Raw genomic sequence first — 14,957 nt, 5'->3', positions numbered from 1 at the left:
TGATAAAATTTTATCATTAATAAATTTTATTATATTTACAATTTTTAAAAAATGCTACTATATGTTTAATTATTATTTCTAAAATTACTAATCATTATAATCACTCGATCTTTTTATAAATCTAACAATATGGAAGTAGATTCGAATCTTTGACAAACTTAATTGAGGTGAATTATATGAATTAAATTTATACATTTGACTTATATTAAAATTAGAGAGAAAATGTGTTGATAATAATAAATTGAATTAATGGATCTCAAAATGTGGCAGTCATCCCTATTTTAATCTATCATATGACTACAATCACTAAAGATATGAATGATAGTTACGTTGTTCACCCACCCCTATAGGCTATGTTGAAGGGAAAGAAAGATGAATGGTAATTTTTGACCCACTCCTCTAGACTATATGTTGGACAAATATATTGATTATTGAATTTACGTACCTTTTAAAACAATTGCTGCTTGCTGCTTTTAAAACTTTCGAAATAACAAACATGAAGTAAAAATAGTGTTTTGGCAAATTTCAATTTTAAAACTTAAAAAAAAAAACATTACTTTGTTCTTAATTTAGTTATATACGTTTGGGTCCTTAGTTGTAATATTACCCTTTCTCCTCATCTTAATTATCATAAAACAACCTCATTACAAGCACATGCTCTTTCTTGTCTTGTCTTTATTTTGTTTGCATTTGCATTCACCATTATATTGAACCTAACATATATCATAAAGATATGCTTTATCTTAAGTATCTAAGATATAATTGGATAGACCACATAAAAGAGGCATTTTTTTTTTCATTACTTCAACTAACGTTTATTTTTTGCATGGTTTTCCATGTTAACAAACAGTTACTAGCATATAAATGAATACATTATTCATTTCATTTCATTATATAATGTTACACATAGTACACTCTAATACACATGGAGGGTCCATGCATACAAATCATACTAGAGCTAGGATTATCACCCCGACAACAAACTTTCATAATGCACATGGAAAATTTCTAACTTCATGATAGAGAGTATGTATGCCATGTACTCTCTCTTAATTCACGTTAACAATTTATATCTTCACAAATATTCATCAAAGTATATATGTTTTTCATATTGTTTTTAAGCGATAAATAGGAATAGCTATAACATCATGAGCTAAAGAGCAATTTAAACCAAACTCTTCGGTCATATCCAAGTCACCGGGCAAACCGGGCAACTTACCATTTGGAAGCTTCCAATCAAAACAATGGAGAAGCTGAGCTAACACAAAGTGAACCATGAGTAAACCCATTTGTATTCCAACACAACCTCTTCTTCCAGATCCAAATGGAATTAATTCAAAATAGTTTTCTTTTGCATCTACTTTACTACCGATGAATCTTTCTGGAAAGAATTTATGTGCATCGGTCCAAGCACATGGGTCTCGTCCAATTGCCCATACATTCACTATTACGCGGGACATTTTAGGAATATGGAAATTATTAACTATGCAATCTTCGAGGGGTTGATGTGGAACCAGTAATGGAGCTGCGGGATGCAACCTGAAAACCTCTTTAACAACCATTTCTAAGTATTTCAAGTGAGACAATTCTGATTCTTGCACCATTCTTTTCAAGCCCACAACCTGTTCTAATTCATTTTGCACTTTCTTCATTATCTCTGGATGTCTAATGAGCTCAGCTAAGTGCCCATCCGATGGTAGTCGTTGTAGTGTCCATTCCGGCAAAAAGAAGATTCTAACACAAAAAAACAAGAAAAACACATCGGTGTACTTTTAATTTATGTTCGCATGATAAATTATGGTAATAGTTCACAGTTAAGTGATTTATTAACTGCAAATATAGAAAAATTTATTACCATTCAATGATTGTTTACCTACAAAATAATGTTTGCTTACCAGCATGATGGCTTTGATGGTGGGTCGATCAATTTGGTAGTCAGTTTGTTGAGATCCCATAATTTCCAACATGACATCTACAAAATCTTTGGTACTTAATTTTATTGTTCTTGGGTTCAAGATGTTCATCAATGATCCTTTCAAGAAACCTATCAAATACTTTGTGAACAGATTTTGCACGACGGATCAATCCTTGTAGATCAAGAGGTGCAATAAAAGGAATGAAATCCCCCACATTAAAAGCTCCAATTAGTTTGAAGGCCTCTCGTACCATTCTCTTAAAACCCTTTTCATCAAGTTCTTTATCTTCATATTTCCTCCCAAATACCGTCAAACATATCATATTTGCACTGAGAGAAGAGAGTTTAGAAGTAAGATTTACAAGCAAGCCGCTCCTTGCAGCCTCACGAAGCTCTTCAATGAACAACCCAACTTCTTCCATTCTCATTGATTTGAAAGAATTGAGTTTGTGGCTGTTAAGCAACTCCACAGTGCACATTTTGCGCACGTTGCGTACATAAGGTCCATATTTTGCAACCACCAGGCTGCTTTGACCAAAAGAAATGTGCTTGAAAGCATCATTAGGTGGGTGATTTGCAAAATCAAGATCATGGGTTTTGAGAAACAGCTCCGCGGCTTCAGAGGAAGACAGAACAATGGTGTTTACAAGGCCTAGTTTTATATGCATTATGGCTCCATACTTTTGAAACAAGCGGTGAGGAAGCTTCCCTAAAATATGAAGGCTACCAAAAATGGGGAACCCTTTAAGACCAGGAGGCAGTAATTTCTTGGTTTTGTTATTCATGTGCAGCCATTTCCAAAGGATAAGTAGAAGAACAAGCAGATGGATGATGATAAGAATGATCCAAATGAAAACCAATTTTATTGTTGACTTTGAGATTTAATTCCTGTAGCCGAGCAAAGTTTAGCTCATGAAAGGTAAATGTGGAGGAAAGTCAAGTTTGGCAGTCCATAATACAGAGAATTTATATGACAACACCAACCATAATAATGATAATCGTTGTTATTATTATTAGGTGGGTCTGCTGTATCTTAACTCTAGCCCTAGACTGTTTGTATTTCTCCTAATTCGTGCTTAATAAATATTTGTTGAGGGATGATGAAAGTGGTGTTCACCTGGCGCACCTTGAACCACCGTGCCGTCTTATTAGATACATGCATTTATATAAATTTTAGATTAAATTGATCCGCGACACAAAATTTAGGGTTTAAAATTGATATAATTATTAATTTGATATTATTCATTCATACGCATTTTCGAAGACCAAAATTTAAGAATATAAATTTAAAAAATTTCAAAATTATATATGAAAGAGGTGACCATTTTTAAGATGGGTGTAAAAAACCACTTCAAATCTTTAGCATTTTTGAAGAGAAAAAATAAAAATTTTGGATGTTTGTTTTAAGGAAATGGTTGAGATTATAAAAAGAAAAAGGTAAGTTAGAAAAATAAATAAAGGGAAATGAGTGACTTCTAAGAATCCACACACCACACCTCTTTAAATCCACACAATTTGTTTGTCTTTAGTTAAAGAAAACCTATCTAATTAAAGATCTTTTGCGTGTTTTCCATGATAACAAGAAGTTACTCAGCATAAAAAAAATTATATCATATTCATTTCATTAAATTACATAATGATATACAGATAGTAATCAAATTAATACGTGCAGGGAAGGTTCATGATATAAGTCTTACTAGGGCTAGGATCCACAAACACAACGAAGCCCATAACACACAATGAAAATCTGTCATTCACTTCGTAAATATCATTTCTAAGTACTAATCGACTCCATACTATTTTCAAAATTATACCAACATAGTAAGTGATAAATAGATGGTAAATTGGAGTAACCGTGAGATCATGAACTATGAAGGACAAGTTAACGTAGCAACAAACAATTTGGAAGCTTACAATTAATCAAAACAATGTAGAAGAAGTTGAGCTAACATAAATGGAACGGTGTGAGAGTAAACCGATTTGTATTCCAACACAACCTTCTTCTTCCATATCCAAATGAAATATTTACTTTAAAGTCACTTCCTTTTAGGTCTCTACTTCGCTACCAATGAATCCTTTTGGAAAGAATTTATTTGCATCGGTCATATATCACCTTTTGTGAAATCCTAATTGTCTTAAATTTCTGTTAATTATATGAAAAATAAAGTAAAATAATATTAACAAATTCATCTAATTGAAGTTAATAAAAGTCAACTTCACACTTTAAAACACATGAATTTGCTATTATTTCGTATATTCATGAAATCCGTAGCTATATATAATAATTAGATTAAAAATATTTGTGTATATAATAATATTTTAAAAAATGTTGCGATATACTTAATTATAATTATTTATAGAATTGCTATCGATTATAATTATTCAATCTTTTTATAAATCTAACATCGAGTAGATTGGAATATTTGACAAACTTAATTAATTGATATCAATTATATGAAATAAATCTGTACATTTGACTTATATAAATTAATTGCAGAGAAAAACGTGTTTAATAGTACTTGGTTGAATTAGTGGAACTGAAAATTAAAAGTGGTAGTCATCCTATATATTTTATATTATTTATGGCTATATATATATAGTAGATCTATCATGGCTACAATCACTAAAGATGAATGATAATTGTTCCCCCACCCCTACAGGCTATAGTGAAGGGAAAGAGAGGTGAATGGTAATTTTTGACCCACTCCCATAGATTATGTTGGACAAATAGTTTGACTTTTGAAATTACGTTATCCTTTAAAATAATTGCTGTTAGTTGTTTTTTAAATTTTCAAAATTATGTAAAACATTTTTTTTGAATGAATAAAAATGGTACGGATAAGGAGTTTTGTTTGAAATTACATTTTCGTATATCTAATCATATATTTTAGCACTTGAAAAGTGAATATATTATTAGAGCTAAACGGTGTTTACTTAGCCGCAAGATAGCTTTGATGGTGGATCAATCAATAGTAGGATAGTCGGTTTCTTGAGATTCCATAATATTAACATGGCATCTTCGACATCTTTGGTATCATTATTATCATTGTTATCGGATTATTCAAGATGTTTGTCAATATGATCATTACAAGAAACCTGCCAAATACTTTATGAACAGATTTTGCACCAGGGCTCAATCCTTCTTGAAGATCAAGTGGAGCAATAAAAGGAATGAAATCCCCCCGAGTTAAAGACTCCGGTTTACTTTGAAGGCCTCTTGTACCATCAACTTTAAACCCTTTTCATCAAGTTCTTTATCTTCATATTTCTTTCTAAAAACCATCGAACCATGTCATATTTGAGGTTAGAGAAAAGATTTTAGAACCAAGATTTACAATTATCATGTCTCTTTCTTGCAGCCTTACGTAGCTCCTTAATCAACAACTCTCCACTTCTTTCCCTCTCATTGAATTGAAAGATTCAACTTTGTGGCTGCTAAGCAACTCCAGAATGCATGTTTTGCGCACATTGCGTAAATTAGGCCCATAGTTTTCAACAGTTATGCTGTTTTGGGCAAAATACATGCGCTTGAAAGTATTATATGTTGAGTAGAAGAATAATTATTTGACACATAAAATAGAAAAATAGCATAAAAATTCACGACTTAAACATCTATGTACTTTTCGGTCATCATCACTCAATAATGGATGTGAGCAGTAAATTCTCCAACAATCACGTTCAACTTCAACTTGTTCAACTTGTTAGTTGCGAAGACGGTAAGCAGGAATGAGCAAAAGCTCTTGAGCTCTAGGACATGTTAAACCAAATTCTTCCTCCATATCTAAATCAATGGCCAACATACAATTTGGAAGCTCCCAATCAAAGCAATGCACAAGATTAGCCACCACGAGCGAGACTATAAGTAATCCTAATTGAATTCCAGGACAACCTCGACGACCTGATCCAAACGGAATCAATTGAAAGTCTCTGCCTTTCATATCAGTTAAGCTATGGATGAATCTTTCTGGAAAGAATTTTTGTGGGTCAGTCCATACATTTGGGTCTTGCCCAATTGACCAAGCGTTGACAATTATACGAGATTTCTTAGGAATATGAAAACCATCAACCGTACAATCTTCAAGAGATTCGTGTGGAACTAACAAGGGAGCAGGAGGATGCAGCCTTAAAACCTCTTTAATGACCATTTCCAAATATTTTAAGTGTTCTAAATGAGATTCTTCAACCATTCTATTTAAACCAACCACTTTCTCTAATTCGACTTGTAATTCCTTCATTGCTTGTGGATGTTTGATGAGCTCGGCTAGTGCCCAATCAATTGCTGTGGCTGAAGTGTCCATTGCTGCCGACAGCACATCCTGAATATATTTGGTAATGGTGAGGTTTCTTGTAATATGACATCAAAAATGGGAGAAAATTCAAAATTACACTTGTACATACGATTCAATACTCATTAATACACGATGCAACCTGAACTACATTTTACCTTCATGCATCATTATTAATTATATAGTTAAAAATTTAAAAATATTGTTTTAAAAAACAAAACAAATACGTTACACCTATAAACATTGATATATTAAAAGAAACATTTTATTCCAATTTGCAAAATATTTATCTTCCTCATATAGACAAGTCCTATGTCATAAGAGAATTTCAACTTTCAAATTATGTCCCTGAACGGCTCTACAATGAGGGTGCTTGTATGAATATTATTATAAGACCTTGTGGTTCACAAATATTAGACATATCTTTATAAGCACCAACAATTACATTTGATACTCAAATATATATAAAAAAAAATGTCATATTCCTTGTAGGACCGGACTACAATATATTCACTCATTTCCTTGCAAGTAGGACATTGAAAGATCCTACTTAATTTTTTTGTCCTCTCTTTTAAATGGTCGTGACATTCATTTTTCTTTAAAAATAAGTCACGTGACAACATTTAGTAGTTAAAACCGTATTATTATTGAAAAAAATATATTAAATTCGAAGGCGGTATCTTGAAATGACCATAAGGTCATGAAGTCTAGGACAAGTTAAACTTAACACTTCAGTCATATCCAATTCAGAAGCCGACATACCATTTGGAAGCGTCCAATCAAAACAATGCACAAGTTGAGCCAACACGAATTGAACCAAAGTTAAGCCCAATTGCATTCCGGGGCAGCCTCTTCGACCAGATCCAAACGGAATCAATTGAAAATCTCTTCCTTTCACATCCACTTGACTACCGATGAACCTTTCAGGATCGAACTTATGAGGGTCAATCCGAGAATTTGGGTCTCTTCCAATGGCCCATGCGTTGATTATTATACGTGATTTCTTAGGTATATGAAAGCCATCGACAATGCAATCTTGAAGTGCTTCGTGGGGTAATAATAATGGGGCTGGTGGATATAGTCTGAAAATTTCTTTAACCACCATTTTCAAATACTCTAATCTTTCTAAATCTGATTCTTCCACAATCTTATCCAAACCAATTTCCTTTTCTAATTCCTCTTGTAGTTTCTTCATTGTATGTGGATGTTTAATTAGCTCTGACATTCCCCATCCAATCGCAGTTGCTGATGTCTCCATTGCTGCGGTTAGCACATCCTATATGTAAATAAACAAATATTATATTCAACATAATCATACACTAAATATTTATGTTTAATGTTCGTTTTCATTATCTATGAAAAAAATATTTTTCGAGAGTAAATATTCTTTTAGACATTTTTTTTTAAATAACTAAACATTTATATGTTTAATTAGATCTTTTATAAATATTTATATACACAATTAGGTTTAAAAATCTATTTTCTCATAAATTATATTGTTTTATTTAAAATGGTTTATTTTTTAATCTCATTTTTTTAATAATGCATTTTAAAAAGTTACAAACGCCTCAATTTTCTTTTAAAAAAATGAATTTCTTCAAATTTAAATATTTTAAAAAATAATCAAAACAAACCTAAGTAACCTTCGTTTAATTAAACACAATAAAAACGTACATGCCGATTCAATAAATTGTGTTTATTTAGTTTCTAAACTACCAAAATTATTTAATATATTGTTAAACTTTTAATTATGTATCCAATATTTTCATTAGACATAAATTCTAATTTTATATCTAATACTTATATAATAAACTAAATTTTGTAAAATTTCAAAATATATCACAAACTTGTTAAACACAAAATTAGAATTGTTCCACGTACTTTCACAACATTTTCTTTAATTCAAAAATAAAAAATATTGAAAGTTTAAAATTCTATTGAACCCAAAATTCAAATATATTTAAAATATAACAAAATATCTATCTATGTGATAGAGATAGAATATTAAATATAGATAGTAGTTTATTGTGCTCTCACGGATAAATAGTGATATTTAAATAATTTGTGTAAATATTTTTAGAATTTTGTCATGTAAAGTAATTTATATGCCATTGATATTTAAAAAAAAATCAAAGACTAGGTAGAACACGAAATTTAAAAGTTAGGGACTAAATTTGTAGTAAAATAAATGAATAAAAGTATGTATATAGCATGGATCCATACCAGCACTATAGCTTTAATAGCAGAGCGATCAATCTGATAAGTTTCTTCTTGGAAATTCATAAGCTCCAACATAACATCCAAAAATCTTTAGTCTTCTTGTCACCCTTAGCCTCAAGATGTTCATTAACAATCCTCTCAAGAAACCCATCCAACACTTTATGAACACATTGCATTCGATTACTCAATCTTTGAACATCGAACCTTGCAATAAAAGGAAAACAATCCCCCAAATTAGGAGTAGCAGCTAATTGTGCACCTTCTTGCACCACAGCTGTAAAACCCCTTTCATCAAACTCTTCATGTCCATATTTCTTCCCAAAAACCATCAAACAAGTAATATCAGTTGTAAGTGAAGTAACTTTAGCACTAAAGTTCACCACACCTTTGTTATGAGCAGCATCTTTAAGATACTCAATCAACGACACAAGCTCGTGCTTTCTTATGGACTTGAAAGAGTTGATTTTGAGGTTACTAAGCAATTCCAGAGTGCACATTTTACGCATGTTGCGCCAGTTCTTTTGCCCATAATTCATTTGCTTTGAGGCTGATCTGAAAGGGGCCTGCTTGCAAAGACAAGATCATGAGTTCTGAGGAAGAGTTCAGCAGCTTTAGGAGAAGAGACTATGATTGTGGGAACAAGGCCTAGTCTTATGTGCATAATGGGTCCATATTTTTGGGATAATATATGAAAATCTCTATGAGGAAGCTTTCCTAATAAATGGAGGCTACCAATAATGGGAAATCCTATAGGACCAGGAGGCAATTTTTGGGCTTTGAAGGGGTAGACTTTGAAGAGAAGAGTAAGAGCAAGAAGGGCTAATGTAGAAATAATGGCAAAAATCAAAGCCATATGAAGCAAATTTTGGAGAGTTCAGTGTTTGGCGGATTTGGTGTGGAATGGAAAAAAAAATATATAGAGATGAAAGTTACGTCTAAGGTTTAGGGTTTAGGTTTAAGGGTTAATTGTCAAGAAAAGTATCTTTCCGATCCTAGTTGATTTATTGATACTTTGTAGTTCTCTCTTTGTTTTTGTTTGGCTGAGTGGATGATTTTGGACCAAAAAATTAAATAAATTTTCAAAATCATGTTTCTTTCAATTTTGGGTTTTTTTTTAAAATGTGTCAAACGTTTTACACAATTATATGGAGTTAAATTTAATTTCTGAACCACAACTATTTTCCAAATACCCAATTGATTTTAGTGGCTGAGCTACTCCTGCAAAGAAGAAATATCTTCCAAAATACAATGAAAGTTGTTAGGAAAAAAAAAAAAAAACAAGTCTTTGTTTCCATTTAGTTTTAGATAAGCTTTCAGTTCAAATACACAATTTCCATCTGCAACTTAGACAAAAGATTCAAATTGCCTTCCGAATACCTTTTCAAGTCATTTAGAGTTTGTGTTTGGATTATTTTTCAGATGCTTAAATTAAAAAGTAAGTTGTTTTGAAAAAAACAAAATTTATGTATTTATAAATCACTTAAAAAAAGATTTTGAAAAACCGAGTTTATAAAATAAGTTATTTTAGTATAAATACTTAAAAAACAACTTTTAGAAAAATGAATTTTAAATGTTAATAGTTTTAATCTCTTCTGCTTTGTATGAAAAACTTTATTCACCACTTTCGTTTCGGCGATTTCCATTGGCCAACCTCCAATAACTGCTGACCACTGTTCGTGTCACTACCATCGCAATCATTTTTCGATACCCATTTTGCCAACCTTCGGTTACCATTTTCCAATGACCACCGCTAACAACATTCTTTTTTTTTTAAGAGGAAACAGCAAGCTGGAACTTAGGACGATGCCTAAGACCGAGCTTTGCACAGAAATTCAAACTACATCATCTTTAATAGACTATCCAAAAGTTAAATTTAAATTTGGTTATATTTACAAATTTTTCAATATTGTAATATATCTACGGCTAAGAAAAAAGTAAAGTTTAAGTGAGCTAAGACAAACATCAATATTATTAATAAGTTAACATAGAAACAGAAGAAGGGCCGGAGAAAAGTCTTCCCATATGTTAAATATGCTTTGTTGCACATTGCCAGTTATTAATGAAATTTGTGGTATAGTGCGAAAATCAGTATATCAGTTTATGTTTCCATTTCAAAAAGAAAAGGGCAATGAGAATATGTAAAACCCCCCACCAATAATTAATCGATGAAATGAACTCGATTAATCTTTTTTTTTTTTTTACAAAGACTCGTGAATCATAATTAAGTGCATACCTAATTATTAATTATATGATATTAGATTTTAAATTACTTAAACTATTCCAAATAAGGATAATAAATTCAGAATCCCCATAATTAATTAATTAAATGACCCCATTAATTACAATATTTTACCAAATGACTTTACAAACATGTAACAAATTTTCATATTATACTGTCTAAAATTCTTTTGTATAAATATATATATATATATATATATATATATATTTGACAATTTTACTATTTACAACAATTTTCATATCTTAATTCACATAAAAGGTAAATATTCATATATATATATATATATAGAAAAGTGTTAAGTGAATTTTGTCTTCTAATTATTTCTGCATAGTTTTTATTTCAATTTATTTTCTATTCTTCAAAGTTAGTTTTAATTCGGTAAGATAAATTATCTGATATTTAATTTAAGTTTTGATTTGTCTTTAAATCATTGACCCAAAAATTTAAGCGAATGAAGGAAAGTAAATTTAATATAATATAGAGTTAATATTAATTAAAGAAAAACAATAACGCACGAGATTAAAAATACAACCTCCTTAAACCTCATGTTCTAACATCCATCTAAATCATCAATTGATAAAAAAATTTAAGTTTATGGATAAAAATAAATTTAATATAATATCTGACAATTTGGTTATCATTGGTTTAACTCATAAATAAAACATCACAAGACATAAAAGGAAAAAAAAAAAAATCATCCAGGGTATAAGAAAAATGGAGATGCAGACCCAACCCCAAACTTTGCACTCAACATCGTGAGCAACAGTATTTTGATTACAACAAATATAGTTATAAATGACAACACAACGAATGGCCACAATCATACTTTAATTTATATCTACACTCCATAAGCCATTATTAGAGTAATTAATTAGCTTATTAATAGAAATTACTAGCTCATTTACCATATTTAATATAGAAATTAAAAGTTATGTGCCCCATAATCAATATGATCATAATGTTTTTGTGATGACGAAAATTAACCAATTCTTTTAGTTTTGATTTTAAAAATAGTTAGAGAACAATTCATAGAAACCAAAAGAAGTAACTAGTGTTTATATAAGCTCGATATTCAAAAGCTCCTACGATAGTTAGTCTTCAAAACTAATTTTAGAAAAGGTTAGATAATATATTAAATTAAAGAAAAAGAAGCATTTTTGTTCCTACTAAGAAAATTGAAAAACTGTTTTTAAAAAATTTGAATAAAACAAACATAAATTTCAAAATAAAAAAACGAAAAACCAACACTTAACCATCGAATAACGTTATTTAAATAGAAATATATCGATTATCGACATATTATCGTCTCTACTCCAAGCTTAGAAACCCTACACATAACCTCACAAATACATCTCTAATATAATTGCAATGACTTGGATTATTTTGGCCACAATTACACTCATCTTCCTCCTCCCTTACCTCTTTCAACAATGGCTTCTCAAAACCAAACCCTTATGCAACAAACTCCCTCCTGGTCCAAAAGGGTTTCCAATTATTGGAAGCCTTCATCTATTAGGCAAACTCATTCACAAAGATCTTCATTACTTATCCCAAATATACGGTCCCATAATGCACATCCAATTAGGTCTTCTCCCCGCCATTATTGTCTCCTCCGCTAGAGCCACCGAGCTCTTCCTTAAAACTCACGACCTTCACTTTGCGAGCCGCCCTCTTACCATCACCTCCAACCATATTTCTTACGGTAGAAAGGGTATAGCTTTTGCTCAATATGGTCCTTATTGGCGCAATATTCGCAAAATGTGCACTCTTGAATTGCTTAGCTCCTTAAAAATCAACTCTTTTTCCTCAATGAGAAAGCAGGAGGTTGGTTCATTGATTAAGGGTCTTGAAGATGCTGCTACAGATGGTGTGGCTGTGGATCTTACTTCTAAAATTTCTTCTGTTATTGGAGATATGATATGTGTAATGGTGTTGGGGAGAAAATATGAAGATAATGAGTTGGGTGAAAAGGGGTTTAAGGGTTTGATACGAGAGGCTACACAATTAGCGGCAGCTCCTAATTTGGGAGATTTTATTCCTTTAATTGCAAGGTTTGATGTCCAAGGATTTGGGGGTCGTGCAAAAGCTGTTGGGAAAATATTTGACGGGTTTTTAGAGAGTATTGTTGAAGAACATGTTGTGTTCGAGAAGGATAATAAAGACAAGGATTTTGTGGACGTTTTGTTGGATTTGATGGGGTCTCGAGAGTACCAAATTGATCGATCAAATATCAAAGCTATAATTCTGGTACGAATTGATTGATTGTAGAATGTGGAGTGTTTTTGGATTTCCTTTTTCTTTGGTGATTAATTTGAAAAGAAAAATTAAAATATATTAAGAAAAAATAGCATTTTTAAAAGAGTTGTTTTCACTAACATGAATAAAAATATTTATAGATATAGTAAAAAAGTTGCTCTTTATTAGTGATAAGCGATCATTTATCACCGTAAATAATTGAAAATTTTGGTAAACTCATTTAAAATTATTTTCAAGAATGTAACTAGAGGTAGGAATATTTCTTAATTTTTGCAGGATTTTGTTATTGCAGCCGTGGATAGTACAACAACAACAATCAATTGGATGTTATCGGAACTTATTAAGCATCCACATATAATGAAAAAGTTGCAAGAAGAATTAGAAAAAGTGGTGGGATTGAATAGAATGGTGGAAGAATCAGACTTAAGTAACTTGAAATACTTAGAGATGGTAATGAAAGAGAGCTTGAGAATGCATCCACCAGTTCCATTAATTCCACGAGAATGCATACAAGATTGCAATATAAATGGGTATCATATCCCTAAGAAATCAAGAATAGTAATAAATGCATGGGCCATTGGAAGAGATCCAAATACTTGGGTTGATCCTCATAAGTTTGATCCAGAGAGATTTTTGGAAAGTGAAGTAGATGTGAGAGGGAGAGATTTTGAGCTAATTCCATTTGGATCAGGTCGAAGAGGCTGTGTTGGAATACAATTAGCTTTGGTTGTGGTTCGTCTTGTAGTGGCTCAATTATTACACTGTTTTGATTTGAAGCTTCCCGATGGTATGTCACCACTTGAATTGGATATGACAGAAATTTTAGGGTTGACTTGTCCTAGAGCCCAAAATCTTAGGGTGATTCCCATTTTTCGTCTTTGTCCTAATAATTTATAAATCTATACTCAATATCATCTCAAATTAAACTAATGGTTCAATCCAAATAAATGGATACTTGAGAGAGAGGAAAAAAAACCCATTTTGTAAGTTGGAGTTATCATCTTTTGTTAAGGTAAGTATTTAAATTCTTAGTTAAATTAAAAAATAAAAAAGGTTTATAAAATTATGGGGTTATTTAGTCCGAACTTAACAAGTATGAGGTTAATATGTTGAAGTTAGAAAATTAGGGTGCAAGTGTAGAGTTGTAAAATGAGTTATTTGATAATTGTAAAAAGTAAATTAAAAAAATGAAGATGAAGAAAGTTATTGTGTAAATATGAAAAATAGAGATGAAGAGAAAAAAAAATTCCTTAATAAATGAGAAAAGTATATAAAATAAAATGAAGTTATTGGAGTAATGTGTTTGGGTTATTTACATCAATCTAAAGAATTTGGGAACAAAAGAAAGAGTCCATGTATATTTTTTGAAGTTGGGACTTTGGCCACAATTATACTCAGTTACTTTCTAATAATTTCCTTACCTCTTTCTTGTTTCCATTTTTTTAATAGAACCAAATCAAAATACCCAAGTAGTTTGTCTTCTTTGTAAAAAGATCCAGTTGACCTGTCCCTTCCTCCCATTATTTATCATGTAAATATAATAATAATAATAATAATAATAATAATAATAATAATAATAATAATAATAATAATAATAATAATAATAATAATAATAATAATAATAATAATAATAATAATAATTAGAATGAATAGGAAATAATCATTATAGGGTGGATTTGTAATTACATTTTCAAGTGTTTAATTTGAAAAATAAGTATCGAGAAACTATCAATAGAGTTTTATTAAGTATATTTTAAATCGTTTTCATAAAAACGAGTTTTTTGAAAAAACATTTTTTTAAGTTAAACCTAAATGAAAAGTGGTAAGGACGATAAGATGACTATAAGATTGTTCATCGATAGTATATATAAAAGTATGGATAAGTATAAATTTTTTGTTTTTAATTTTACCCTTCCTCTTAGTTATTTACTTGTTTCCTACTTTGGTTTTATTGTTCCCTAAAACCGTTCACATCCATTTACCTCCCACCTATTCATATTCCCTTCTCTTGTATTAACTATTTGAACAAAAAATCAAATTA

The 14,957-nt window shown here is 30.7% G+C and overlaps 2 protein-coding genes and 2 pseudogenes across 2 annotated transcripts; 1 reads left to right on the top strand and 3 right to left on the bottom strand.

Annotated features, from left to right (window-relative positions):
• Positions 1-1,029: 1,029 nt before the first annotated feature.
• Positions 1,030-3,005, bottom strand: LOC103485011 (cytochrome P450 71AU50-like; annotated as a pseudogene).
• Positions 3,006-5,616: 2,611 nt separating this feature from the next.
• LOC103485012 (cytochrome P450 71AU50-like) lies at positions 5,617-6,213 on the bottom strand. The gene has a single exon (XM_051088410.1). It carries the CDS (start codon positions 6,211-6,213, stop codon positions 5,617-5,619), a length of 597 nt encoding a protein of 198 aa, XP_050944367.1.
• A 408-nt stretch (positions 6,214-6,621) lies between these two features.
• Positions 6,622-9,286, bottom strand: LOC103485292 (cytochrome P450 71AU50-like; annotated as a pseudogene).
• A 2,683-nt stretch (positions 9,287-11,969) lies between these two features.
• On the top strand, positions 11,970-14,104 carry LOC103485291 (cytochrome P450 71AU50-like). The gene is made up of 2 exons (XM_008442844.2): positions 11,970-12,907; positions 13,193-14,104. Exons 1-2 carry the CDS (start codon positions 12,029-12,031, stop codon positions 13,811-13,813), a joined length of 1,500 nt encoding a protein of 499 aa, XP_008441066.2. The 5' UTR covers positions 11,970-12,028; the 3' UTR covers positions 13,814-14,104.
• Positions 14,105-14,957: the final 853 nt, after the last annotated feature.

Source organism: Cucumis melo, chromosome 8 (assembly GCF_025177605.1).
Source record: "Cucumis melo cultivar AY chromosome 8, USDA_Cmelo_AY_1.0, whole genome shotgun sequence".
Taxonomy (NCBI): domain Eukaryota; kingdom Viridiplantae; phylum Streptophyta; class Magnoliopsida; order Cucurbitales; family Cucurbitaceae; genus Cucumis; species Cucumis melo.
The sequence above is the reverse complement of the archived record's forward strand: the minus strand, read 5'-3'. Positions and strand labels throughout refer to the sequence as shown.

Bases quoted from the DNA above. Each gene is read 5' to 3' on its own strand.
- LOC103485012 (XM_051088410.1), bottom strand. From the start codon at position 6,213: ATGGACACTTCAGCCACAGCAATTGATTGGGCACTAGCCGAGCTCATC.
- LOC103485291 (XM_008442844.2), top strand. From the start codon at position 12,029: ATGACTTGGATTATTTTGGCCACAATTACACTCATCTTCCTCCTCCCT. The intron at 12,908-13,192 runs GTACGAATTGAT...TAATTTTTGCAG, and splicing joins ATATCAAAGCTATAATTCTG to GATTTTGTTATTGCAGCCGT.